Raw genomic sequence first — 27,694 nt, forward strand, 5'->3', positions numbered from 1 at the left:
GGAAAAGTGAAAATGCATATTGGTTGATGGAAATTTTGACAACTTAGCGGTCGCATTGTCCATATCTAAAATAAATAAAATTGTCCCAAATCTAAAATAAATCAATGCCTGTTATTGGAAAATTTAAAAACTGTATACAACATTTTTCAAAAATTTAACGTCAAACCATTTTAGTTTTCCATAAAATGGAAGTCAGAAAAGAACGGGATTGATTATAAGTAAGAAGATTTAATTGACGGCTTCGAAGGTATGGACTTAAAAACTGTTGTCAATAAAAAGGAGTAAGAAATTGTCAGTCTCCGAAAACAATTAGCTCAACATTTAGATGAAATCCACAGTAAATCGAGGAGTTGAAGGGGAGTGAAGAAAATTTACACACGATGGAAACGTTTACAACATAGCGGTTACGGTATCAAATATGTTCTGTGCCAAGAGGAAAATCTTCAGAGTTGAAGGAAAAATCACGCATAGAGAATACATTAGACTTTCTCAAAATGCTATATATTTATGCGTGCAAGTTAGCTCTGAATATACTTCATAAAAGTTCCTTTATGCGATGTCGTCTCATATCTAAAAAACTCATATCTAAAATAAATTCATTAATGCATTGACTCCCGTTATTGGAAAATTAAGAAAGAAAAAAACGTCGATGAAATGGAAGTCAGAAAGAAACTTGAGTATTATAAGGTGGAAGATTTAATTGACGGCTTCGAAGATAGGGGTTACGGCAAGCGTACACCGGTCCACGCAACAAAATGTCTAGTGGCTATGGTCAAAGGAAGCTGCAGTAAGTGGAGGTACATACTTAGATATTATGTAGCGAACTAAAAGTTGGTGACAGAAAACTTTGTTGCAGCCTTAGAAATTTTACATTAATACCTTGGTTGAAATATCATAAAAATAGAACGAAACTTGCATAAATGAGATCAGTACTCTAGTTTAAAATTGTGTAATAAATAGTCAATAATATTTTTGGGACTATCAGGTTGACTCAACGGATTACAATAATCGGGTGCGTACAACTAAAAACTAGAAGTGTCTACATGTAATAGGTAGTTTTAGTTAAGGTGTAGTCGTCATGGAATGAATAGTTTGATGGTTTAAAGTAATGTAACGGCTTTCATAAACTTTCAAATATTGTACTGCAACCTCTTTTGGGAAGATTTTTTTATTTTTTTGTGTTATTTTATTTTACATTTAATTACCTCGAATAAAGTATTCATTAATTCTATAAAGATTTATGTTGCTGACTCTGATAAATGTTTTTTCCGTTTGTTTAACACAACGTTTTTCGTTAACTTGATTTAAATTAGCCCGCCAGAACCCCCCTAGCTACGCTACTGTCGATGTCAGAAGAAAAAAAAAACTACAACAATATAGCATTTTTTTATTATCCTTTAAAAAGCATCAATCTGATAAAAGTGCATATTATAAAGTTTTTGAAAAGTTTATAAAAAATTTGAAATATTTATTATTGTTAAATTTAACCCTTGAGTATGTGATAACACTGGAAGCGATACCAGCGTGATGAGGTCCCGTGGGACCTACAATAAAAAAAGGATGGTAGAGAGGTTATCCCTACGATATTTTTCGATCATTTACTGTAGGTGGACTCTTCTATAATGCACAAATTGCATATATAAACATTTGGTTGTAAATATAGAGTTTTATTTAATTTTTAATAGGATACAGATAATGTTAAAATTTTTGATTAGTATACTAGTGGCCCTAATGTTTGACGCAGGCGTGGTACCTATAAGTATCCTTATACGTACCAAGCAACAATATATTGTTTTTGTAGTTGAATGTTCTTAACAAACTGGATTTTTGAAGGAAAAACAATACGATTTTTTTTAGTGGCGTTCGTTTTGCTCGCAGTATTATGTGCACAGTGGTTGTTTCAAACTTGGTCCAAATTGAGGCACATCGTGCCAAATTCCAGGAGCCGATAGGTCTGGAAAATGTATAGAAATATAAAAACTTATTTCGACCACGATTTCCATGAAGTTCAAATAACTTTTTTTGCACTTTTACTCTCACTATATTGGATATATCAACGGAAGACATAAAATTATGTACTACCAAGCAACGAAACCAATGGAAACTTCAAAAATGACAAATTCTTCCAAATAACGGTATTTTCTGAAAGGATGTTAGTGTTATTAACTGTTCCAAATACGAAAATCGCAATATCTTTACACTGCTTTTTAAACTGTGCTAAAATCACTAATGTAATTAGTAATAGGTCCCATTGGACCTCATCACGCAGAATCGCACTAAACTTTTTCAAATACCTATAAGAACCGATTTAATGATTCAATCACAGAAAAATTTAAAGTTTTCAACTTAAAACACTTCAGTACAAGAAGTCATAAACCATCAAGCTGAAATTCATATAAAAGATAAAGTTATGTATGAATAAAAATCAAAAAGGTCCAGCGGGACCTCATCACGCACAGAAGGGTTAAAATGTCTAAAATGTGGTTAGGTTAGGTTATGTGGCAGCCCGATGTATCAGGGTCACTTAGACTATTCAGTCCATTGTGATACCACAGTGGTGAACTTCTCTCTTATCACTGAGTGCTGCCCGATTCCATGTTAAGCTCAATGACAATGGACCTCCTTTTTATAGCCGAGTCCGAACGGCGTTCCACATTCCAGTGAAACCACTTAGAGAAGCTTTGAAACCCTCAGAAATGTCACCAGCATTACTGAGGTGGGATAATCCACCGCTGAAAAACTTTTTGGTGTTTGGTCGTAGCAGGAATCGAACCCACGACCTTGTGTATGCAAGGCGGGCATGCTAACCATTGCACCACGGTGGCTCCCATGTGTATAATGGGATGTCGTGTGTTCAAACAAATATATGTTTTCCCTTCGGCGAATATCATGAGAAGCAGAAGCAAGAATTGTGCTCCATCTTGATAAACCAACCAAGTCGGATAACCAAATCTACTCACATGTGTGAGTTACATTTTAATGCAGACTCTATCGGGAAAAATGAAATTTGAAATTATTTGTGTTCATTCTCAGTTGAGAAGGAACGAAACAATACCAAGATCCATAACACATTAGGAAAATGTGTAATGTATGATACAAAAACATGTTCAAAAAAATTATTCCTAAAATTTATTTAAAGCAGACCCCATTTTCATTGAGAAAAATTAGGTATCCGATGATAATAATGAAATAAAAATCGAATGGTGTGAAATTAATAATGACGAATATATCAATATATCGGTTGCTAAACTAACGTATGGGAACAAATTAACGATAACCAATGTTAATGTTTGTGCCACAACAGAGAACAGAATGTCTGGTTAATGGGCGAAATCTCGGACTTAAAAACTGTTATTAAAAAAAGGAGAAAGAAATTGTAAATCTCCGAAAATAATTGACGCAAAATTTAGATGAAATCGACAGCAAACTCACTCGCATCGAGGAATTGAAGACAAGGGAAGAAAATTTTCATAAAACAAGAAGTGCACTTCAAAAAAGGACTTGGGTCTCCGAAATTTGATGATCGATGGAAATGTTGACAACAAAGCGGTCACGTTGTCGAATATGTTCTGTGCCAAGAGGAAAATTTTCATAGATGAAGAAAAAATCTCGAACTGATCATATATTTGACATCCCCAAAATTTTATAAATTTTTGCGTGACATGTTAGCTCTGAAAATGCTCACAAAAGTTCCCTTATGCGATGCCGTTCCATATCTCAAATAAGTATGGGCATTGGAAAACTTAAAAAACGTGATAAATTTGTCAAACATTGATCGTCAAGCCATTTTAGTTTTCGACGAAATGGAAGTCAAAAAGGAACTTGAGTTATTGTATGGGAGAAGATTTAATTGACGGCTTCGAAGATCGGGGCTATGGCAAGCGTACACAAAAAAATTAACATAACATAAACTAACGGAGAAACATATATATCCATCTGCACGGGATTAAATGAATGTGTCAAAGGAAATACAAGTACTAAGTAAAACGATAGCTGCAGCGATTGAAGTGCACATTGCAAGTGGAAATTTATCCGAGTCAGCAAGGGCAACACAAATCTTTATACAAGTAATGAATAATTATTAAAGGTAAAAACCTTTACTCAAAAAATAAAACTAATCTTCCCATCGAAAGCGGTTGCAGTACAAATATTGAAACACTAAGAAAATCCGTTACACTACTTAAAACCATGAAACTATTCAGTCCATGTTCAGTCCCCATCAAAAGAGGTTGCACAACATAATTGGAACTTCTAGAAAAGCCGTTACACTACTTGAAACCATCAAACTATTCAGTCCATGATTACTAAACCTTAACTAAAACTACCTATTACAGTTAGGAACTTCTATTACTTTCTTCTGTTGACTCATTGTTTGCTTATATGACTACCCACACCTTTTTAAAGCAATACGCAACAATTTGATACAAAAAGGGCACATTTTATGGATAAAACAAACATAAAACTGTGTCCTAAACTAACAGAAAAACATATATATCCATCTGCGTGGGATAAAATGAAGGAGTTATACAATTATTAAGGAAAACGGTTGCTGCATCGTACGAAGTGCACATTGCAAATGGAATTTTATCGTAGTAAGCAGGGGCAACACAAAACTACACCCAAAGAAATTTGTTAGTAGGGACAGCAGAAAAGTCTGCTAAAACAGCAGAATGTCTGCTGAAAAAGGGACAGCAGTCATTGTTTGCTGAAATAGCAAACATTTCCTGCTATTTTTGAAGCTCGATTACATTAAACATGTTTTATTTTGGCTAAAACAAATAAAAATGTCAACTTAGGAGCTATCCTAACATAATTAACACAATATTTTATGAATAAAGAATCTGCTTATGATGTTTGGCAGTCGTTGCATAAGCAATTTGTGTCTCCTGGTCATAACTAGATAAGGTCTCTTTGGAATACATTTCATATGGATTGTAACTTCATATACCTATATAATCATGATCGTGAACCATTGATGAACGGATTCTACACTCTCTATTTGATTAGCCATCTCTTTTAGGCCAGAAAATTCTTTGGTGAACATCGGCTGCTTTAAACGGTTGAGTCTTCGTCTCTTATTCCAACCTTCTTTGAATGTATCCATTTCCTTCATTGCCGAACGTCCAAAGACGTTGACAACTGTACAATTATTTTGCTTCTTCGAACTTTTCAACTTAGTTCCAGGCTCTATATTTTCAAAAATTTTGTTGTCGAAATACGTAGCATCGACATCAATTTTAATTGATCTGTAGAATTTCTTCAGCGCCCTAATGCAAAACTAGGCATTTTAAATTTTTATTATGAGCTTCAATCGGCCCATTGCTCATACTTTTCTTTTCTTGACATATGTGAAATCCTATTATATTAGTCCAGAAAGGAAGAAAAGCTATATATTTGTTAAGTATAAACTGTAAAAATTGAGGGTAATAAAAAGGATTTTGAGGTCCATCTTCGTGCAGTAGCTGTAACGTTTGTGCTTTATTTATTGCTCCTTCAAATTCCTTTGTAAATGGGCTAGATTTTGATATAGCATCAAGTCTATTATGATCAATTTCATTAAGTTCAATATTGCACAACTTTTCGTCCGATGTATTTTCCATTGATGGGTTTTCCACAAACTTCATGAATTTAGATATAGTATTAGAAATTGTGTGATTCAGAAAGGGTCCAGATAATAGTGAGCAAAGCATTTGAAACCAATCTTTGCATTCGTCAATTGATGTAAAATTGAATGCTAAACCAATGGCTTCTCGTAAAAATTTCCTGGTTCTAACATCGTTAATCGGAATTCTTTCATCTATGTCTTTACATATGATTTTTGTATAATGACTTGTACAGAATTGTACTACAATGAAACACAATTCGTCCTTATCATCCTTCAAAAACGAATAACACGAATTTAAATACTTTTGTATATTTTCCATTCCGTTATATTCTATTAGAATAGCGTTTATTATAGCTGCAATCAGTAACTATTCTTTTGCATATCGGCCACTTAATATTATTTTCCACACAAATATCTTGGATAAAATGCAAACAGAGACCTATTTCGTAAGTTGTATGTCTTGAAAGCGCGGCATCGGCGACAGGAAAAATTCTCCCTTCTTCAGGGAAATGAGCAATTATTGAATAAAAGAGAGGACGTTTTTTTTTGCACATTCAATGTGTTGAACTACTCATCCAGTTGCGTCAATTCTCAGTGTGAATTTCGACTTTTGTAATAAGTAAGAGTTAAATTTGTGCAACATTTTCAGATGTTCCAATATGAATAAATACACACTTAATGGAATCGCTAAATGTTGAATAAAATGTTTGTATCTCGTTTGACTCATTATAAATGCATCTATCAGTGGGTTTTTGTCATAATCAAAATAACCCATAGCTTCTGATCTTACTTTTCTGATTGTAGACAGCTTTCGAACATTTTGCTGCTTTCCTACTATACTGAGAGCTTTTGATTGCCTATTCATTGCTTCCTTTCGAAATAACAAAGCCTTTTTATGTGCAACTTCTGCCAATAAAAACCTACGTTTAGGCCCTCGTGCCTGGAAAGTTTTGGAGATTCCGATTTGATGCTGCAATTCAGTCTTTGACTTGAAAACTTCACATATTTCTGTGTTTAAACAAAGTTTGAAAACAAAACTGCAACAAGCCTCATAATTACAATATGCGTAAACGGAAAAAATCGTTTCATTCTGAGTGAACTTATTGTAGGATATATTAATGTTGCAAACATTGTTAGATTTTTCGTTAGATACGCGAATGAAATCCAACAATAACTGTTTATAAGTAAATTCTTGATTTTTCTCAAGAATATCAAGAATTTCTGAACAATCTAATATGCAGTCAAAATACTTACATTTTGCAAAAGATCGTTTTTTTTTAATAGATCTTTTGGGATAGCTTCCACCATTCGAACGCTTCTGTTCGGTTTCTCATTTGAAGTTTGGGGTTCGCGAAATCTTTTCAGTAAGTCTACATTGAAGTTTTCTTCCCCAGTTCCTTCCATGTTGTTTTCGCTTATTAAAGAACTCTGAACACAAACACATCGAGTTTAAACATAACAGACAATGTTAATTCTTCTCTCTCTCTTCTCTTCGTAAGTCGTAGTAAAACTTCTAAAATTCCAGATGAAAATATTAGAACAGAATTCTTAGGAACAAGTCCTTTATGAAATGTGTGACTCAAAATTATACCCAACCTCATTCTCCATCATTTGGAGTAAGTTCCCTTCTAAAAACTGCACGGCAAGTCTTCCGTCGCTGGGGTTTTTTCTCCTGCCCTCCAGTTGATGGAATTGAAATCTGGAATTTGACAAGGAAACGAGCTGATTTTGAACATGTGTTATACCTCAAAATGTTCGTATTGACGTCAGCTTTCATGTTCCTTTGTCCAAATTTTCTAGGTTTTTAATATGTGGACACCATGCGTTGGTTAGTGTCATGACCACCACTTTCAACATTGAAATCTAGAATTTGACTATGAACCGAGCTGATTTAGAACGTAAGTTATACCTCAAAATGTTCGTATTGATGTCAGCTATCATGTTCCTTTGTCCAAATTTTCTAGGTTTTTAATATGTGGACACTAGGCTGGATTTAGTATCCTGGTCACCTAATTCCGATGGAAACCTTCAATGGGTAAACCCCGGAACAAGTTTTTTGAAAAACTTTTTATTGGAAATTATGCCTAATGTGATTCCCTAACATTTTGAGAGGTTTCCCTTTCAAAAAATGTACAGCAAGTCAGCCGTTGCTGGGGTTTTTGTCCTGCCCTCCAGTTGATGGAATTAAAATCTAGAATTTGACAAGGAACCGAGCTGATTTGGAACATGTGTTATACCTCAAAATGTTCTATTGATGTCAGCTTTCACGTTCCTTTGTTCAAATTTTCTAGGTTTTTAATATGTGGACACCAGGCGTTGGTTAGTGTCCTGACCACCAGTTTCAACACTGAAATCTGGAATTTGACTGGGAACCGAGCTGATTTGTCAGCTATCATTTTCCTTCGTCCAAATTTTCTAGGTTTTTAGTATGTGACCTCCAGGCTGGATTTAGTGTCCTAAACTTCGAGTTGCACATAGAAATCATTGATTTCTGACGCAAACTAAGTGATTTGGACAATGAGTCATACCTTAAATTGTAGCTAAAGAATCAGTCTACATGTTTAGAACTTCCTAAGCATTAGTAATTGGACAGTTTTCCTATATTTTTGTCCAGGAATCTCGTCCTCCATTGAAATTCTAGCTCCGAACAGTTGATAAAAAATGTACTTTTTCAGTTTTTGCCGTCTCTGCGTCACCCTGTGAACAGACAAATTTTTTTTGTTATAGGCCGGTATGCACCTCTAGCGAAAAATTTCATTCCCATAAGAAATGCATTGCTATTTGTGCTAACGAAGTTTTCGGTAGCGTTCAATTTCGTAAGCTGGTACGCACCTCTAATGAAAATAACAGGGTTGTCAAAAGCATATTTTGGCAGCAAAAATTTAATTTATTACAATCATTGTGTGCGTAAAAGTTTTAAAAGGTCTGTAAATAATAAACAATTTATTTGAGGAATATTTGGAACATATATTAACAATTTTTAAAAGCGATTAGCTGGTTTAAAATTTGTGTACACAGCCCTGTTTTTTTGTTGTAGACTTAAATAAATTTTTGCTACCGAAAATTTCGCTAGAAGTGCATACCGGCCTCATCGAAAATTAGCGACGTCGCTAACTTCACGGAGGTTGTTCCTGGATAAAATCGTGCTTTGAAATGTCAGCAAAGCCAGCCGAATATTTACTCAGCTTCGGTATCGCAAATGAAAATGACGAATACAGCTCTGACCGGCGAACATCTGTTGTATGCCTTTTCTAGATTTATTGGCATAACTTCCATTCACAATAGTGTGCATTTGACAATTCATGTAAAGAGAAAAGATTTACGTGCTTGCATTTCACCAAAAAGTTTATGAAATTTATATTTTGATTTCTGTTTTATCAAAAAGATTATTCAATTAACTTACTACCCGATCGAATGATAGACGTTTCTTAATAATAAATTATCAAAGTATATTTCGGAGGCGACGGGTGAAAGCCACATTTTTTGAACGAAAGCATTTTTCTGTTAGTGACCTTCCCTGCACGTATTCCCCCTTAAAGTTGACTGCTTGATTCCAATATCAACTCGCCCATAGCGCTGAGTCGTCATTGTAAACAAATTCCAAACTCAGTTAAGCGGCAAAATATCGAAGGTGGAGTTCGAAGAACGAGGAGAGAATACGACTGAGGCAGCGTGAACGTTCCACAAAACATGCCTTGTTGGTATTATGACAAGAACGAGCTGCGTGACACACCTTCAGTACGAGATGGCATACCCTTGGAGACAGAGCGACGTTATCGTAAAGAGGGTGCTCGTTTCATTATGACTTGTGGTACACAAATGGGCTTGGGTCACAACACTATGGCCACGGGAGTTGTATATTTTCATCGTTTCTACATGTTTCAATCGTTCAAACAGTTTCCACGTTATGTGACGGCATGTTGCTGCCTATTATTGGCCGGTAAAGTGGAAGAAACACCAAAGAAATGTCGAGATATAATACTAATAGCCCGCCAATTGCTCACAGAAAATCATTTCTATTCGTTCGGCAAGGAACCCAAGGAGGTAAGTGATATCAATTGTTTTAATGCAATTTAGGAGTAACATAGTTTTTTTCGTCTTACAGGAGGTTATTACCTTAGAACGTATATTACTGCAAACGATCAAATTTGACTTGCAAGTCGAACACCCATATACCTTTTTACTCCGCTATGCCAAATGTTTTAAAGGCGATCAACAAAAACTACAGAAAATGGTGCAAATGGCATGGAACTTTGTCAACGATTCTCTGAGTACTGTAGTGTGTTTGCAATGGGAGCCAGAAATTATTGCAGTCGCCCTCATCTATTTGGCTAGTAAATTAAGTAAGTTTACGGTAACCGATTGGATTGGGAGACAGCCACAACACACACGTTGGTGGGATATGTTTGTGTCCGATGTTACCATGGATATCCTGGAGGATATCTGCCACCAAGTGCTAGATTTGTATCAATCAAATTCCAAGGAATCAACCGAGAATAATAGTCCACCTCAAAAGCCGCCGAGTAGAGCCGATAGTCCTACACCCATGAAATCTGCATTGCCCCAACCAAATCACTCAGGTTCACCCGCTGGTAAAACAAAACCCCAAGCACCTAATTCCGTTACTAGTGTTAATGACTTAAATAATGCGCAAAACATAAAACCCATACCAACTATTGCCTCTAGTATACCCACTGTACCTCCAGCGCCTATTGAACATCCAACAGCACATGTTGTGCCATCGTCTTCGAGTTATCATCATCCTCCGCATCATCATGCTGCCGCCGCCTCGCATCATCATTCTATGTACACTGCCATGCCTCCCATGGCCGGTCCATGGCAAATGCCGCCTCCTGCTGCAGGTTATCCACATCCGCCGGTGCCAAATGTTGGTGGGCCTAATGCCGGTGCCGGAGTAATACCTCCACCCTTACCACCGCCACCACAACCCATGGTACCTTATTGTGCACCAACTTCCTATGGGGCAACCCACTTTGCCAATGTACCACCTCCAGGAGCTCCACCACCACCTCCGGGTGTCGAAAATCAAATGCCACCCAGTAGAGGAGGTGGTGGCTATTACCAACCTCCACCACCTGGCAGTTATGTGGGTGGCCGACAACGTTATTGAGTAGTAATTACGAAGTCGATGACGACTGAGAGGTATGAAATTTGTTGTAATTATTTTTTATTAAAATGTAATTATTATTTTTTTTTTGTAACAAAAAAATAGCAAAGACAATTTATTTCTAATGTAGGAATAAACAAGCAAATATTAAGAAAAACTAAAAAATATATCAAGACTAATTTAAGAGAATTTAGTTTTTTATATATAATAAAATGCAAGTTATTTAAACGAATGTAATAAAGGAGCATTAATATTTTTTCAAAAATATTCAATCAAAATTATATATGGTTTATTGCGTCTTATTGAATTAGAGGATGATAGGCAATAGGGTTTAGATGGTGAGCATAGTCTTGGGCTTGTCGTGGTACAATCTCTCTTAGACCAATGACGTAATTAAATCAATTTTTTTTTATCGACTACGAATTGGGGTCATGGGGTCACTCCGCGAAGAAGATAAAGCCTGTCTCATTGACTTGAAAAGTGTTGGCCAAAGGTTTCTGTAGTTATCAAAGTGCGATCAACATCGACTGTTTGGACCAAGTCGAACCATTCGGGTGAATAATAGCAGTATTGGAACAAAACAACCCAAATATTATTTGGATGTTGATGTCGTTCCTGTCCAGAAGGCCCATTTTGCTAGCCTCTAGAAAAAGTATTGTTTAGAATTTTATAGAGTGTGAGCAGAATTTGGACAAGGTATGTGGAACCAACTGAATTGATGATTTTTGATTTTGTTTGATTTACCTGACTCATTCACACTCAATGAATGGACCCAGTGTCCACTCTTAAATTCAGCCCACGTATATTGTCTTTGCTAAGTTTATTTCTGTAGCCCTTACAGACTTCTTTTATAGCATGGATGGCGGTATACGACTGGTAAAAGAAAAAAAGGAAAAAAAAAAAAAAACAAAACAACAATAACATTTATTCGTTATATTATATTTCCGTATACCCTGGCGTATTAAATCATATTAATATTCTAAGCTCCTAACCTGGTACGCATTCGTCTATCATTGATTATCATAATTTTTTCGCCTGCGCATAGTAATATACACAGAAAAAATGTTTTTCTGGTTAAATCACGAAATTACTTGATCTAATAATCTTTTTAATTGAATACAAAGGATGGTATAAACACAGAATTATTTAAAAATAAAAATGTATACTTGATTCAAAAATTAATTGATATCTTCGGCACTATCAATTTTTTATTGATTCAATTAAAAATTTAATTTATTTTAATCACAAATCTCAATTGATTACATTAATTATTTATTGAAATGCACTTTCTTATTAGTTAATTTTTTATCGATTCAATTCAAAAATTAAATACTTCAACTTTAGATGAAATATTTTTTTTTGTAATGTTATCCATTTATAATTATGGTGGGATTTATCTTTCGACTTGAAGGCCGGTATTCATTTGGCATTATAGCGCTAAAATAGCCACTTTTTTATGATTACTTTCCTTAAATAATTCATTTGAAAGAAAATAGACTTTTCCAATTGTTGTTTTGGACCATTCTTAATCAAGTTGTAATAAAATTTGCCAAAAACAAGTTATAATTCCGTTCTGCTTTAAAATTGTTAATTAAATTGTTTGATATTGAACAAAAATCGATTATTAATTTATCAATAATTGTTTTTATTGCATCAATTAATTTTTAAATTGATGTTGGTTATTGCTACTAAAATATCCGTAAATGAAGAACTTTTAATTAAAATGTAATTAGATCAATAAAAATCTTTTTCGTTGTGTAAAACCAATCACTTCCGATCGAAACTTTCAATTGAAAGTTTAATTGAAAATATTTTTTCTAGTTAACCCTTATATTATGTTGGGGTCATTTGATGACCCACATCGTATTTTTCATCAGCGCATTTCGTACTGTTGGAATATAAATAAAAGTTCTTACAGTCAGTGCACGAATTGTTGATATTTACTGAATTCTTGCTGAGTAGTAAGAACTTTTAATTATATTCCAACAGTAAGTAATGCGCTGATGAAAAATACGATGTGGGTCATCAAATGACCAGAACATGATATAAGGGTTAATGCTAATGTTAATTGGTATAATTAATATTTTCATTAAAAACGTAAAAATGTTCAATCATGCTCTTAACTGACATTATTTTTTAATTTAATTTAAAAATATTTGTATCCGTTAATATTTTATTTGACTATGTTTTCAACTTTAATCCAAATTTTAATTGGTGATTTTATTTTCTGTGTAGTCTAACATACCCAACAGAATTTCTGCACATCGTCCACCCATCTGTCAAAAATTGTTTCTGGATTATAAACTGTTTTGTTGGATTATAAAGAATCAGGAATCATTTTTCTTTTTATTTCTTTTTACTTTTATTAGGGCATTGCTGATCTAGCTGGTTTCAACTTTTTTATGTGAACCATTTTATATTAATTGATGACTTCTTACCTCATGTTGATCCATACAATCAATAGGTGATGTTCTATCTTGGATTGCCCTCCATTTGATTTATTCCAGACCCAATTCATGTTGAAAGAATGAAGCTGTCCAAAAATAAAATAAAATAAAGTATTTCTCTCACATAGTTGTCCATTGAAAATTCAATAAACATTTCAAACGGTGATTTGATAAGTTCTATAACTACAATTGATTTGCGTTTTAGGAGGCTAAATTCAGCTACCCCACATGGCGACTTCATTCTTGGTTCGTAATGCTGCAAAATTTGGCGGAAGTCCACAGAAAATTATCAACAGATTTACAATTTGACAATTGCTTACATCAATATTACTCTTACCTAAAAGCTTTTGTAGGATTAAATCCAAAATATCAAGAGTGAATGATAGATTTCATTTTCTTTATATGTTATTTGATATTTTTGTGGTTTGTCCATATGCTACTTGTTGTCGTTATTTTTTTGTTTTTGTTTGTATTTATACAAATAATTAACATTTACACATACTAATTTAGAAATTATTTAGTTTGTTTCAATATTATTATGATTTAAAGCATACCAGGCTACTTAAAAATATTAAATATTTTAATTATAAGTATAAGCTATAAAAAGTTGTTGTTTTTGTTGCCGCTTTCTTGCAGTTAATTTTGTTCTTCTTCTTCCTTTCTTTATAATAGTGTTCATATATATATATTTATATAATAGGTATATATGGATAGGTTAATTGCAGATAATGTATAACGATTCCTTGTTGTTACATCAATACATACAAAAAAAGAACGTACAAACGACATACAGACATGTATGGCAAATTATTGTGCTATATATAAAAAAAACAAAGCTTTCGATGATAATATGCTTTGTTGCTGTCTATGATTAGTCTTTGTTATATTTTGCTCCTTTTTTGTATTGAATTTTCGTTTGTATTTCTTTATTTATTTTTTGTTTTCTTTTCAAATTGGAGAGATATTTGCTTTTCAACATTTCTTGGATAATGTTAAAAAGCCACTTTTATAATACTGTGGTATATAAATATAATCCGGTCGTCTTGATGAACTTGATGAGCGTTGATGGGCTTGCCTAATTATATTAGCAATTTTTCCTTTAAAAAAAACAACAACATTAGCAATTGTTTTAATTATTTCTATAATTAACAAACTTACCCAATATATTTGCATCTTGAAAACGTTTATCCATATCCTTTAAGCATTCTAAATTTTTACATTGAGACCAGTAATGTAATATTTCGGATACTTTTACGGGAACCATTTCCATTTCGGTTATAGAAGCGTCCTTTAATAAGAGAACATTTCGTAATTATTATGGAAATATAAATACACAGAAAAAAATATCACGAAATATTAAAAAATTGATTGAAGCTGAAAACGTAATCAATCATTAAAAAAAAAATAATTAAAATGTGTGTGAAATTCAACTAAATAATTGATTGTCTTAATTAAAAAATTGCTATCAAAATCATTAAAAACATATAATTAGCAGAGCTGAAGATTATATTTCTAATCAAGTATTAATTAATCTAATTAATTCAATTTCAATTAAAAAGACAATTGCATCGATTAAAGTCGTGATTAAACCAAAAAAAAAATTATCTGTGTAATTTCAATAATTGTGGATTAGAATAATGAAAGTCGATATGTATAAATTTTTCATTTAAAGAACCCAGTCAGAAATTCCTGATGGTTTTAAATATTGAGCGTTGTAACAGCGTTGGAAGCTAACGTTGAAACAACGCTTGCTAAACAAATTAATTGACGTTTTTAAAAAAAAAAATATATTTACCCCAAAAATATCGTTGTAAATGCATGTTCCGTTCCATCAATATTTAATGGTTTTTAATGAGTAATGGAGGTATTATTGTTGATATGAATTTATTTAGAATAGGATAATATTCCTTTTTCGTATAAATTGAGTGTGTACACTAAAAAAAACAGTTAACCCACCAGGATTGTAGGCAAATGTAGAAAGTTTTAACTAAATCATCAAATCAAACGCTGACATCACGCCGATATCACAAATATAAGTAAATATTTTTCGACAAATTCGAGAGTTTTTTTGACATAATTTCTTTTTTTCCACATGTTAAAGATAATTTCGTTGTTTGAAGGAAAAGATTGGAAGTTAAAATTGCAAGAATGTTCTTTTGGCGCATTTACAAATGTACAAATTTTAAGAAACTCGGAAGTATTTTCTGTGATATACGAACATTTGCATATAACGTTTTTCCTCTTTTTATTTCATTTAACCACCGCACTATGGGGCCAATTACCCGATTTTGAGGCAAAAACTACAAAAATGCACTTATCGGATTAAAATTTGGAACACATGTTGTGCATAATGTCAGAAGTACTCATAGAAATTTTAAGATAGATCCGTCCACTGACACATTAATATTTATACCCTGCACTAGACTGTGGTTTTGTATTCAGTATCCAGGTCGCTATTTTCGACCAATTGGCTTTAAATTTTGCAAACATATGAGTATTGGGTCAGGATAAAGCCACATTGATTTTTGGAGGAAATCGGTTCCTCGAGTCCATCTTTACATGATCAAGACTTTATTATAACATTTATTAGTGAAGAATTAGTGAGGCATTTCCCGCAAACAGCCAATGGGGCGCATCTGCTATTTGTGTTTCTTCCATTTTTGTTTGGCTCTAGCGAAAATATTACATGTTTTCTTAATTATTGATGCCACCACCAAAGGAATTTCGACCGTTTTGCAGGCAAAATGTTACGAGTTCAATTTTTTTTATTTTTAGAAACACTGTCTGTTTTGATTTATAACCCGGATGCTGCCGCAATTAAACTTAAAACCTCTTGAAAGTACACACAATAACCTTTCGTCCCATACTCCTTATGCCAATTTTCAAGTCGACAGCTTATTTCTTTCGGAAGTTAGCGTGATTTCAACAGACGGACGGGGTACTTTATGGGGTCTTAGAGCAATATTTCGATGTGTTGCAAACGGAATGACAAAGTTAATATACCCCCATCCTATGGTGGAGGTATTAAAATAAAGGAAACTTTCTCAAAACACTAATATAAATATAACAATAAAATATTCAACGTATTTTGTTTTGTTTAATGTTTTATGGTTGTAAAAACGATGTTATCTGCTCATGTTCCCAAATCCACTTCCAGGTGAAAGTGTATTAATTCCACGATTTTCGTGTCCTACAATCCACTTTCACCGGAATTTTCGTGAAATCAATTCACTTGCAAAAGTCTTGGTGAAAGTTGAATTATGTCCAAGATGGGCGTGTTTCCGGTTAAAAAAAGTACTCGCGTAAAAAATTTGAAATGTTTTATATTTAATACACGAGTTTTATTAAAACTGCGTCATTTTTAATTAAGAAAAAAATTATAAAATATAATAAGTCTATTGATTCCACTTATTTTGATTTCCGCCTTAGTGAATTTTTGGGTGATTTGTGAAACCCAGCTGGTTACAGAAAAGTTCAAAAAAGAACATGGAATTATGAACACCAAATTCCGTGGATTTGACGTGAATAGTGGAAGTGGAATTGAAGTGGATATCGGAACATGGGTGATCATTTTGGGGTTGTCAAAGCGTTCGTTAAACCATCGGAAAAGCGTATAAAATATTGATTTCGCTTTGACGATTTGAAAACGTTGTGAAATACAATCGATACACCGTAGAATGATGTTATCATTTTGAGGTTGTACCAACGCTTTTTCCCACCGTGTATCAACCGTTTACAATGCTTTTACAACGCTTTTCCGATGGGTTTTTTTCTGACTGCGAAGTTTAGTTCAATGTTAAATAACGTCATTCTCGTAAATCGTGTCTTATTTTTCACTCGTTTCACTTAGCACAAAAATGTTTTAACTTTTTTTAAACAGAGGCGTTCAAAATAGAACTCCATTGTGGCAAAATTGGCTTCATTCAACTTATAAATGGTGATTTTTAGACTATTATATTTTTGGTAAAATTGACGCATGTTTCATGTTCTATTTCACTATCAAACGTCTGCAGTTTGGTCTCAAATTTAACGATGAAATGTCTTACAAACGAACAAAGCTTACAAATTATTGAATTTTATTATCTGTTAAGAAAGCTCATCGTGCGATTTGGAATGTAGATCAGCCAGAAGCATTGCAAAAGCTACCAAGACACACTATCGTACTTCTTCAAAGATGATGCGAATCGCAACGTAATGGTGAATGGTGAGCGCTACCGTGAGATGGCATTCACAATTCCTACGGAAATTGTCCGAAATGAGCAAATGTGGCATTCATGCATGGCGCCGATAGCTTTGCATTGACCAAATAAACCCACATTGATATTTTGAAATGTCTATTATTTTACTTAAATTCAATATAAATCAGGATTAAAAGTGGATTTTGAAATGTTGACATGATTACTCTAAGAACAGGCAAAGACAGTTAAGACTATCTCCTCAGGTAGCATTGAAGTTCCCTTTGGCGAATACATAAAATACCTCAGTTATATTGCACAGTATGTCCAAGTGAGCCTAACATAACGTGCTGCTACTATACCGTGGTGCAATGGCTAGCATGCCCGCCTTGCATACACAAGGTCGTGGGTTCGATTCCTGCTTCGACCGAACACCAAAAAGTTTTTCAGCGGTGTATTATACCTCAGTATTATACCACCTCACATTTCTGATGGTTTCAAAGCTTCTCTAAGTGGTTTCACTGCAATGTGGAACGCCGTTCGGACTCGGCTATAAAAAGGAGGTCCCTTGTCATTGAGCTTTTAACATGGAATCGGGCAGCACTCAGTGATAAGAGAGAAGTACACCAATGTGGTATCGCAATGGACTGAATAGTCTAAGTGAGCCTGATACATCGGGCTGCCACCTAACCTAACCTACAATACCTAATCCAAGCTACAGTTGCGTATACTATGACAAAAACCCTTTCCGAAAAGTAATTAAGGAAAGAAGTATTTCTAATACCGAATTGTTGTGTATATAAACTCATGGGAATAAAGGTTACCGATGGTCCCTCACGCGGGTGTATGAATACTCAAAAGTTCCGGAATTCAACATCGCAAAAAGACTATAGTGCTTTTCGGGCTTTCATTGTAGTATAGTATTTTTCAACATAAGAATAGATTGCCATGAAATTGCAAGTGGATGAGTTAGTTCGACAAGGAGCTTTCCTACATATTCCAGAAGAAATGATTTTAAAATGTTTTTGTAGTCTTATTGTTATTTTGTGTTAAATTGGCCACCTGAGGCTTCGAATTACAAAATAGTCAAATAAAAAAATAGGATCTTTGAAAATGTCTGTAAATACCTTCAAATTCATATTGCGTGAAAGCGCTATTACGATAGCGAATGTCCAATGGGAGAACTGCAATGTATAACACATTGAAATATTGGTGTAAGACCCTATAAAGTACAGTGCACTCGCGGTAACGTGAACTAATTAAAACCAAGAGAGTTCACGTTAGCGAACTTCAGCGAATTTCAGTACAAAACATAGCCATATTCGGGAGTTTTACACGTTCTAGCGTGATGGTCTTTTATTTTTGTTATTTGCAATATTAAAAACTTAATTTAATTTCATGAAAAGATTAAAAAAAGGGATCGTAAAAAATATCAGCGTGTATGGAATTTTAAAGCAATTTAAATTAAAAATTAAAATTCACGAAAAAAGCCAAACTAGATCACTAAAAAATTCCGTAAGTGTATTTGAAATTGTATTTGGCATTGTGAATCTGCCTTTGATGTCAAATTGCATGTTTTTCAGCGTTACGGAGTAGTTAGTGTAAGAAAAAGCGTGTTCACGTTATGCGGTGTTCACCGCGAGTGCACTGTATATATATTCTGGGTCGTGGTGAAATTCTTAGTTGATCTAGCGTTATCCGTCCGCCCTTCTGTTATAATCACGCTAATTTCCGAACGAAAGAGGAGGAACATATTTTTTCCGATCCGGTTGAAACTTGGTACGTGGTGTTAGTATATTGCCTCTAACACTCAAAATGTCCTTACGGATCCTCTTGGAGACAAATTTCAACTGATCCGGTTGAAATTTTGTAGGTGGTGTCAGCCTGTAACAACCATACAAAAACTGGTTCATATCGGACTATAATTATATATATCTCCCATATAAACATATTCAAAGATATAATCCTATCCCCAAATTTTCTTTGCAGAGCCTGTTGGAGGAGAAAATTTTTGTCCGAACCGATAGAAATTTGGTACGTTGTTAGTATATGGCCTATAAACATAATTCGATTGTTGATGGCAGCCTTTAGTAGAAGTTTATTCCAAGTTTCATAAAATTCGGCCCGACCGAACTTACGGCCGTATATACTTGTTTTGTTATTAAATTCTCGCTGTCGCTTTTCCTCTGTCGACAAAGATCGGTGTTCCTGTTGTTGTTTGACTAATAAAAACTATGACTAAGGTGGGATGTGTCCAGATTAATCTGGTTGTGAGTCGGTTAGACTCACGCGTGTAATGTGGTTCTTCATCACAGATAGGACACAATACAGCTATGTTGCTATCAATCACTAAGAGATATGAATTGATGCGGCTGTATTTATCTGATCTTAGTTGGGCCAAAACTTCCATGGTTTGCCATGGGAGGTCTGTTTCCTCAGGTGCTATTGGCAGAGTTTCAACTCCGTCAACAGGATTGCTCAGTAGCTTTTCTCCCCCTCAGCTAAAATATTCTTATGAATCCTGTTCAGTTCATATAAAGGTGTCGCAGTTCTAAAGCCAGCGTTCTGACAGATCTGTATGTCATTTCATTGAGTGTCAATTGTCTGAGGGGTTGTATAGTTTACAATTGACAGGACAATGGTCCTATAGGTTGTCAACAAAGTTTCTTTGTTCGCATCCCAATTTCTGCCGGTAAGAGAATTGATAACCTTGTTTCTACTGCATATCTTATCACAAATTGCAGTCGCGTAAGTAGATGACTTTTAAAGGCTCGAAAATCTTGGGGTAGATATTTGTCGGTATGTCGGTACGCCATCGACTGCTGTGGGATTACTGGTATTCTTCGTGACGTTTTAAATTGTCAATAACTTCGCTTTTTGTGGCCGTCGAATTTGGCAGCGACGAGTTTTTAATGTAGAGGCGACGGTCAACGGAAAGCGATTACGAGACTGACGACGATAGTAACACGAATAAATGTGATTTTAAATTTATTGAGAAACACTTACCATTAAGATTTTGTTTCAATCAAAAATAATTCTTATGTAATATAATAAATAACATACCTCTTTGAATTGCACTGTTACTTGTTGTTGTGTTATTTTTCCTATCAGTTTTTGCAGTTTGTGATAATTAGCCGGTCTCTTGGAGACATATAGAAGGAATTCTTTTAGATTTTTAAATTCTTGATGAGAAGTTACACAAATATTTGTCGAGGAACTACTAAAATTATTGTTGTTAATATTTATATTATTATTATTGTTTGATTTTTTAAAATATGATTTTAAAAGCTCTTGATCATAGGCGATTTGAAGTTTGTCCTGAAAAAATAACAGATACGATTTTTTTATAAATTTGTAGTACAAGTTAAATCTAGATTGTATCAAACTTACAAGTGCCTGCACAAGACTAGATTCCTTTAAATTATTAGTAGAGAGCAGAGTCGTTGATGCATCGGAAGGCTTGAGATTCTTAAAGAGCTGGAGAAATAAAAAAATGAAATATTTAGAATTAATAAAAAAAAACAAGGGACTATAGTAAAACGCCAATGGACCTTGTAGACATTTGAAATCTTCCTATTGTGTGAAAAAGGCTACTCCGAATATGGTACTTCTACTTTTTTAATACTTATGTTTGATTTTATCGAAACTAGAGTCTGCAGAGTTCCATTTTTTTCAGGCATGGATCCCATTGGAATACACAACTTTGCCAAGAACGGATTAGTTTATAAAAAGTAGGTCCCTTATAACTTAGCATAACATACCGCTCATCCATAAGATTTTGAGTGGGGAAGTTCCCTACTATCCAGGATTGGCACTATCGTTCCCTGTAGTTCATCTAGGAATTATCGGTTCCTCTTCATTGAGTTTCGATGTTCCAACTACGGGTTGTTTGAACTTATCCTATATTCTATAGAAATAAAATGTTGACAAAATTTTCTATAGAAATAAAATTTTGACAAAATTTTCTATAGAAACAAAATTTTGACAAAATTTTCTATAGAAATAAAATTTTAACAAAATTTTCTATAGAAATAAATTTTTAACAAAATTTTCTATAGAAATAAAATTTTGACAAAATTTTTCTATAGAAATAAAATTTTGACAATATTTTTCTATAGAAATAAAATTTTGACAAAATTTTCTATAGAAATAAAATTTTGACAAAATTTTCTATAGAAATAAAATGTTGACAAAATTTTCTATAGAAATAAAATTTTGACAAAATTTTCTATAGAAATAAAATTTTAACAAAATTTTCTATAGAAATAAAATTTTGACAAAATTTTCTATAGAAATACAATTTTGATTTTTTTATGTTTGGTAGATTTTTGAAAAATTTTTCTTAAAATTTTGGTAGATTATTTTTGGCACGAATGACAACCGTGGTCTAAAAGCCCTTGGACTTGCCCATATTCGACACACCTCTTAGGGGTCCTAAAAATACCTCTAGATTTCCGATATCAGGTAAATCTGATAAAAGTTGCGGTGTCTGGGAGATCAAGAAGTCAGGTAGGTAGATCGACCTATATAGGGGTTATTCCAAAAAATGGACCGATACACATCATATTCAGCACACCTATTTGTGGACTTAAAGTACCTCTAGATTTCGAGATTCATGTACATGGGATAAATATTGCAGTTTCTAGAAGCCAAGAAGTTACATCAGGAGATCGGTCTATATGAGGGCTACGCCTATTTGTGGACCTAAAGTACCTGTAGACTTCAAGTTTCAGGCCCCTGATGTCAAATCGGGAGATAGGGGAATCGGTCTCTACGGGGGCTATGAGGAGGCTATATGAATCGAAAGAGATCATCTATGAACTTGACCTGCGTTCGGATAAAAAACGAACCTGGGCCCAATTTCAGGATAGCGCCATTATTGAAGGCATGATTAAAACAGACAGATACACGCACATGGTTTATCGTCTTAGAATTTCTCCCTGATTAAGAATATATATTAAAAAAAAAAAACATGATTAAATAAAGGGAATTTTTTAACCCTTTGCCCCTACGATATTGGCAGTGGATATAAAATTACCTTTGTTTCTAAATTCTTTAAACTGTCATTTAAATCCTTTATTTCCACCATAGCCGCCACTCTCGTTTTAACCGAAGTCATTTGAGATAATGAATCTATTGCAGTCGTTGATGTTTCTGGCATCACATTCGTCGGCAGTTCCTTTCGTTCTTGCATAAATGAATCCCATTCTTGCCGTTTACGTGCTTGTGAATTAAGAAATTCACAAGAAAACAGCCTTGATGTTGGTGATGCTTGATCGCTAAATAAGAATGTCGTTGTGGGGGAAGCGCTACGTCTATATTTCGATGTTGAAGAATTGTTGTCACGAGCAGTACGATGATGAGTATATAGAGAGGATCGACCCAGTCTTTTGCGACACTTGGAACAGCCTAATGGATCTAATGCCTTGCCTATAGTATTTGCCAAGAATTCCTTTTCCAAACAATCCAAGCATGTTTCGTCCATACTGAAAGGATTGAAGTCTGGCATTAAACTAACAGCCGTTGTTGGGACTGTATGCGACGGAGCTCCAGATAACACATTTGGTTGTTTGCAACTAATCGCGGCAGTCGTTGATAAATCTCTATCTGTGCGAAATTCTGAACAACTAACACGGCGTTCATCAAAGCTTGAGCTGGTACCTAAGGTGCTGACATTGTGGAAAGCGGAGCTTAGAGAATTTCGTGACTTTGAAGAATTTTTTGATGACGTCGAAGATGTAGATGAAAACGTCGAAAGTCGTTTAGGTTTGGCTCCTGTTATCTTTGAAGGCGATTTAGTGGAGCCGTGTGTTTGAAGCGGCGGAGCCAGAGAATCATCTTTGGAACCACTTGTAACTGCAGATTCTGAATTGCACCTATTGGTAAAATGATCATGCAATTTACTGGGTAGAGAATGGCATGTATCCACGGACCTTATGTCTTTTACAAACTCTTCTTCCAGTGGTCTAGTATCTAGGGCTGAATTTAAACGCTCCCTGGTCTCGTCATCATGTTCTTCACTATAGTCTTTTTGTATTTGATCTAAGTGCAATGTAATACGAGCAAAATTTTTGGTTAGCAGTGATTGGGCTTGCAAAGCCTTTGGCGCTGGTGGCAAGTCATCAATGGGTGAAGAAAACAGTTGATGTCTTTGTGTTGGTGGTGTTACTAAATGACATGAATCCCTTTGTATGAGATATTGATCCTTCGAATCGATTGCAGAATTTCGTAAGCCCGTTGTATGATTATATTCCAATTCGGATGATGGATCGGGTTCAAAATCCATTTCTAGGAAATCAGTTTCCTCTTCTTGGGCAATATTACCTTGGTGCAATCCAAAATTGCCTGCCAGACCAACCATTGGTGGAAGAGGTAAATCGAATTCGGCACCAGCCCCACGATATGCATAAATGCAATCATCAGAGTTCAAAGAGAGTTCTTCTGCGTCCAGATCACCATCCTCTTCGAGTAATATGAGATCATCCCCATAGAAATTATCACTAATATAGCTGAGGTTTTCGGTGGAATTATTGAGGGAAGTACGATTGGAATGACCACCACCTAGAGCCGCAGCTGCAGCTTCCGAATCGTCGAAAGGATCATCCAACAGTGGAGGTGAAAGCGATGCTGCACCACCACACATTTCATATGAATCATAATCAGTCTCGGTTTGTAAAAAAGAAGGTGCGGTCGCACTAACCACTGAAGGGGAATCATCATTCTTTGCTGAAGGTGATAAAATGGAAGTAGATACGTTTGCGGAAGACGTACCATTTTGAGATGAGGATATCTGTGAAAATAGAAAGAGAGTATTAATGTATTATATATATTTTTATATCCACCGCCATCGAATGATGATGGATGTATAAAAAGTTTGCCATTCCGCTTGTAACACATCGAAATAACGATTTTTGACTATATAAGTGATGTATTCTTGATCAGGGAGAAATTCTAAGACTACATAACGATGTCCATCTGCCTATTTGTCGTAATCGTGTTACGGCGTTAAAAATGTAGCTATTGTTTTGAAAAGTTGTCTGCAAGCAGAGCAAGTTCGAATATGGGCTATATCGCTCAACGTTTTGATTTAGTCCCCATATAAACCCACCCTCGAATTGGTTTATTGTACATCTAGTCACAGCAATTTTTATCTAATTGCATGAAATCTAGGGGTATCTCAGGTGCATAAATCGCTGTGCCAAATATGGTCCGTATTGATCCATATTTTGGTACAACCTTCAAAGAGACCGATCTCCAAATAAGTGTGCCAAATATGGTGTGTATCGGTCTTTGTTTTGGCATAGTTCCATGTAGACCGATCTACCGATTTTACTTCTTTGGCAAAATTTCATACGATTGGTCCGAAATTCGAAATTTGGTTTATATCGGTAAGTGTTCGATATAGACTCCATATACACCAGTCCGCCAGTTTAACTTTTCAGGGGGACGGAAGGAACACTTATCATCCAAAAAGAGGATAAAAGTGATGGAATAAACCGATAATGCTGTACCGCGGGTGACATGATAATAATATATCATACAGGCGGGGAAAATAGTTTTAGAGCAACTCCTGCAAATACAATTAAGATCAGGCAAGTGCAGCCGCCTTAATTCCTACTTATCAGTGATTGATAGCAGCGTAGCTAACGTATGTCCAATTTGCAACCAAGGGCCACACGACACACGTCATCTTTTCTCTTGCCCAGCTAAACCAACCCGACTTACCACCAGATCATTCTGGACACACCCCACCTTAGACGCCGAGTTCCTCGATCTGGCCACAAGCTGAAGCACCAAAGCTTATAACATGAAATGGATGAAATCACAATAAACTGTTACAACAACTAGTAAGATTCAAATTTTGGAAAAGTCGAAATGACGACTTTTGAGTCTGCCGCATATCTCCCAACGAGATAGCTGAGCAGTTCAATTGTCACACAATACACTTTAGCAGTTTGGTATGAATATATTAATTTATAAAATCATTTTTATAATTTCTAAACGGCAGTGGTAGAAAAAAAATTGAAATTTCGACTTTTCCAAATTTTCAGAAAATCGAAAACTCGAACGATCGACTTTTCTAAATGTTAAAAAAGTCGAAAGACCTTAAAATGGACTTCTTGATTTTGATTACAATCCCTAATTTATATACTCAGTCAGTTAACTTCCAATAAAATTCTTGGGCACTGTATTTCTCAACTCGAATGCGGCCATAGACAAATCTTTCAGAAAATCGAAAACTCGAACGATCGACTTTTCTAAATGTTGAAAAAGTCGAAAGACCTTAAAATGGACTTCCTGATTTTGATTACAATCCCTAAATTATATACTCAGTCAGTTAAACTCCAATAGAATTCTTGGGCACTGTCTTTCTCAACTCGAATGCGGCCATAGTGCAAAGCCGATGATAATACGCGAGGAGTCAGCTATAATAGCGACTTGTCGATCTTAGAATATCTGCAATACTTGCCAAAATACAGAGTAAATGTAGCCTCATACTTAATGACTCGAATGACGAAAGTATGTATCTGATGTATCTGATTAGCAAACATAAATTAATAAGCTACTAAGTACACTCTAAACTTCTAAATTGAAATTAATAAATCCTTACAGAGCAAGGCTTTCCGAATTGAAAAACATCTGTGTCACAAAAATTTCGACACCTTTTTCTTTGGGATAGGAATCAATTTTACTATAGTGTTTCCGACTTATGAAGTGACAATAAAAAAAGTTACATACAAGGCAAGGCTTTCCAAATTGATTAAACTATGTGTGACAAAATGTTCGACACTGCTTTTGTAAAATCTTTGGGATAGAAGACAATTTTTCTATAGTACATCGAACTTAAGAAGTGGTAATCCAAGTAGAGCTTCTCCATCTTAATCAAATCTCAGTGAACTATAATATTGACAATGACCTATAATAATGACAATTAGAAAGAAATTCATAGTAAAAATTCCAAACTGTCTGGATTCTATTAGACCCAATACCTATGAAGGATTCCTAACACTGGTAGGTATGGTGATAGTATAAGTATCAACTGTTCTATTAAACCAAAGGTGGTGAACTTCTATATTTGACTCAATGATAAGGAACCTCTGAAAAAATGTTTGGCGTAGGCCGAAACTGCCAGACGGACTTTTACACATAAAAGTCTACACTATTCCTTCCATGTTTTCTCATAACAAAATCATAAAATGATCTTGGTTTTCTATCCTGTCGTTAGTGGTTATAGAGTGGAAACCAAACCATGGGCTGTAAACTACGGAAATACAGATACCAATAATAGTCTAGAGAAAGGATTCGGACCTTGAATTGGCAAAATTTAGAATAAACAATCTCATCGAATAACAACATATAGAATTATTTTTGAGAATACACCACTCAATTGAATTTGGCATTGCAACGAACGTTTCCTGTATACATCTATCTACCTCTGAGTCACCAATTTCAATGGACTTTTTCTATTTTGGCATATTTTTGCTTAGCATAGTAATATTGAAAACAATTAATAACCTTGTTCGCACCAATGCCGCTACCGCCACCTTCATCCTCCTCGATTAGGGCCACTCTAACCATTGTGTTCGTCGTTGACGATGATAACGTCGTTTTTCCACCATTCTTTTGATACATACTATCACAGCCTACAATGTTCGATGTTGTTAAATTATTACCACACGCATTATGGTGATGATGATGAGTGTTGTCCTTAACGTTAAAGGATTTATCCGCATTATTATTATTGTTGACATGCAATGCCGCTAGCCAGGTTGACGTATGCGCTGATACGGGAGGGGTAGTTACTTTGTTATTACCACCAACAGCACCGCCCCCCGCAAAAGACATTGGTAGCAAAGAAGAATCACGTTTACAGGATGTTTCCGATGTTGCAGAAAACTTGGTCAAGTTTTCCATACTAATTGGAGCACAATTAATATGTTCCAATTGCTGTTGTTGTCTGCCGTTCAAAGACTTTGTTGGAGAAGGAAGTAGTAGTCGCCTCCTTCTTTGTTATTAATCTAAGACTTTTTCAATGCCAGTACATGAACAACATCGAAAACTTCTATTTAAACTTGGGAAATACGATCTCGTAGATTTGCATGATGTTCTTTGTTTCTTAACATTTTCTTTTTGAATTTTAAATGGGGACGAGAATATTTTATATTTTGCTTTTTTCAATCTTAAGAAAATATGTGCTCAATGCGTAATGAATGAATATTAAATACCACACACACATTTTTTCACCTACAACAATAGCTGTGTTCGAGTACAAATTTTTCTGTAAAAATTTGGAGTAAAGGTGGGTATTAAGTTCGAGTTTAAGGTGAGTACTATGTTC

At 34.7% G+C, this 27,694-nt stretch overlaps 2 protein-coding genes across 2 annotated transcripts; one reads left to right on the top strand and one right to left on the bottom strand.

The window, feature by feature from the left end:
- The first annotated feature begins 8,889 nt into the window (after positions 1-8,889).
- CycK (cyclin K) lies at positions 8,890-11,011 on the top strand. The gene is made up of 2 exons (XM_075294006.1): positions 8,890-9,649; positions 9,711-11,011. The coding sequence occupies exons 1-2, from the start codon at positions 9,296-9,298 to the stop codon at positions 10,734-10,736; spliced, it is 1,380 nt and encodes a 459-aa protein (XP_075150121.1). The 5' UTR covers positions 8,890-9,295; the 3' UTR covers positions 10,737-11,011.
- Positions 11,012-13,567: 2,556 nt separating this feature from the next.
- On the bottom strand, positions 13,568-27,559 carry LOC142224239 (uncharacterized). Its single transcript, XM_075294007.1, has 6 exons — positions 26,872-27,559; positions 22,394-24,145; positions 20,746-20,832; positions 20,419-20,673; positions 14,339-14,468; positions 13,568-14,277 (listed from the first exon to the last, which is right to left on the bottom strand). The coding sequence occupies exons 1-6, from the start codon at positions 27,268-27,270 to the stop codon at positions 14,153-14,155; spliced, it is 2,748 nt and encodes a 915-aa protein (XP_075150122.1). The 5' UTR covers positions 27,271-27,559; the 3' UTR covers positions 13,568-14,152.
- Between the last annotated feature and the right edge of the window lie 135 nt (positions 27,560-27,694).

The sequence above is a fragment of the Haematobia irritans genome, chromosome 2 (assembly GCF_050003625.1).
Source record: "Haematobia irritans isolate KBUSLIRL chromosome 2, ASM5000362v1, whole genome shotgun sequence".
Classification (NCBI taxonomy): domain Eukaryota; kingdom Metazoa; phylum Arthropoda; class Insecta; order Diptera; family Muscidae; genus Haematobia; species Haematobia irritans.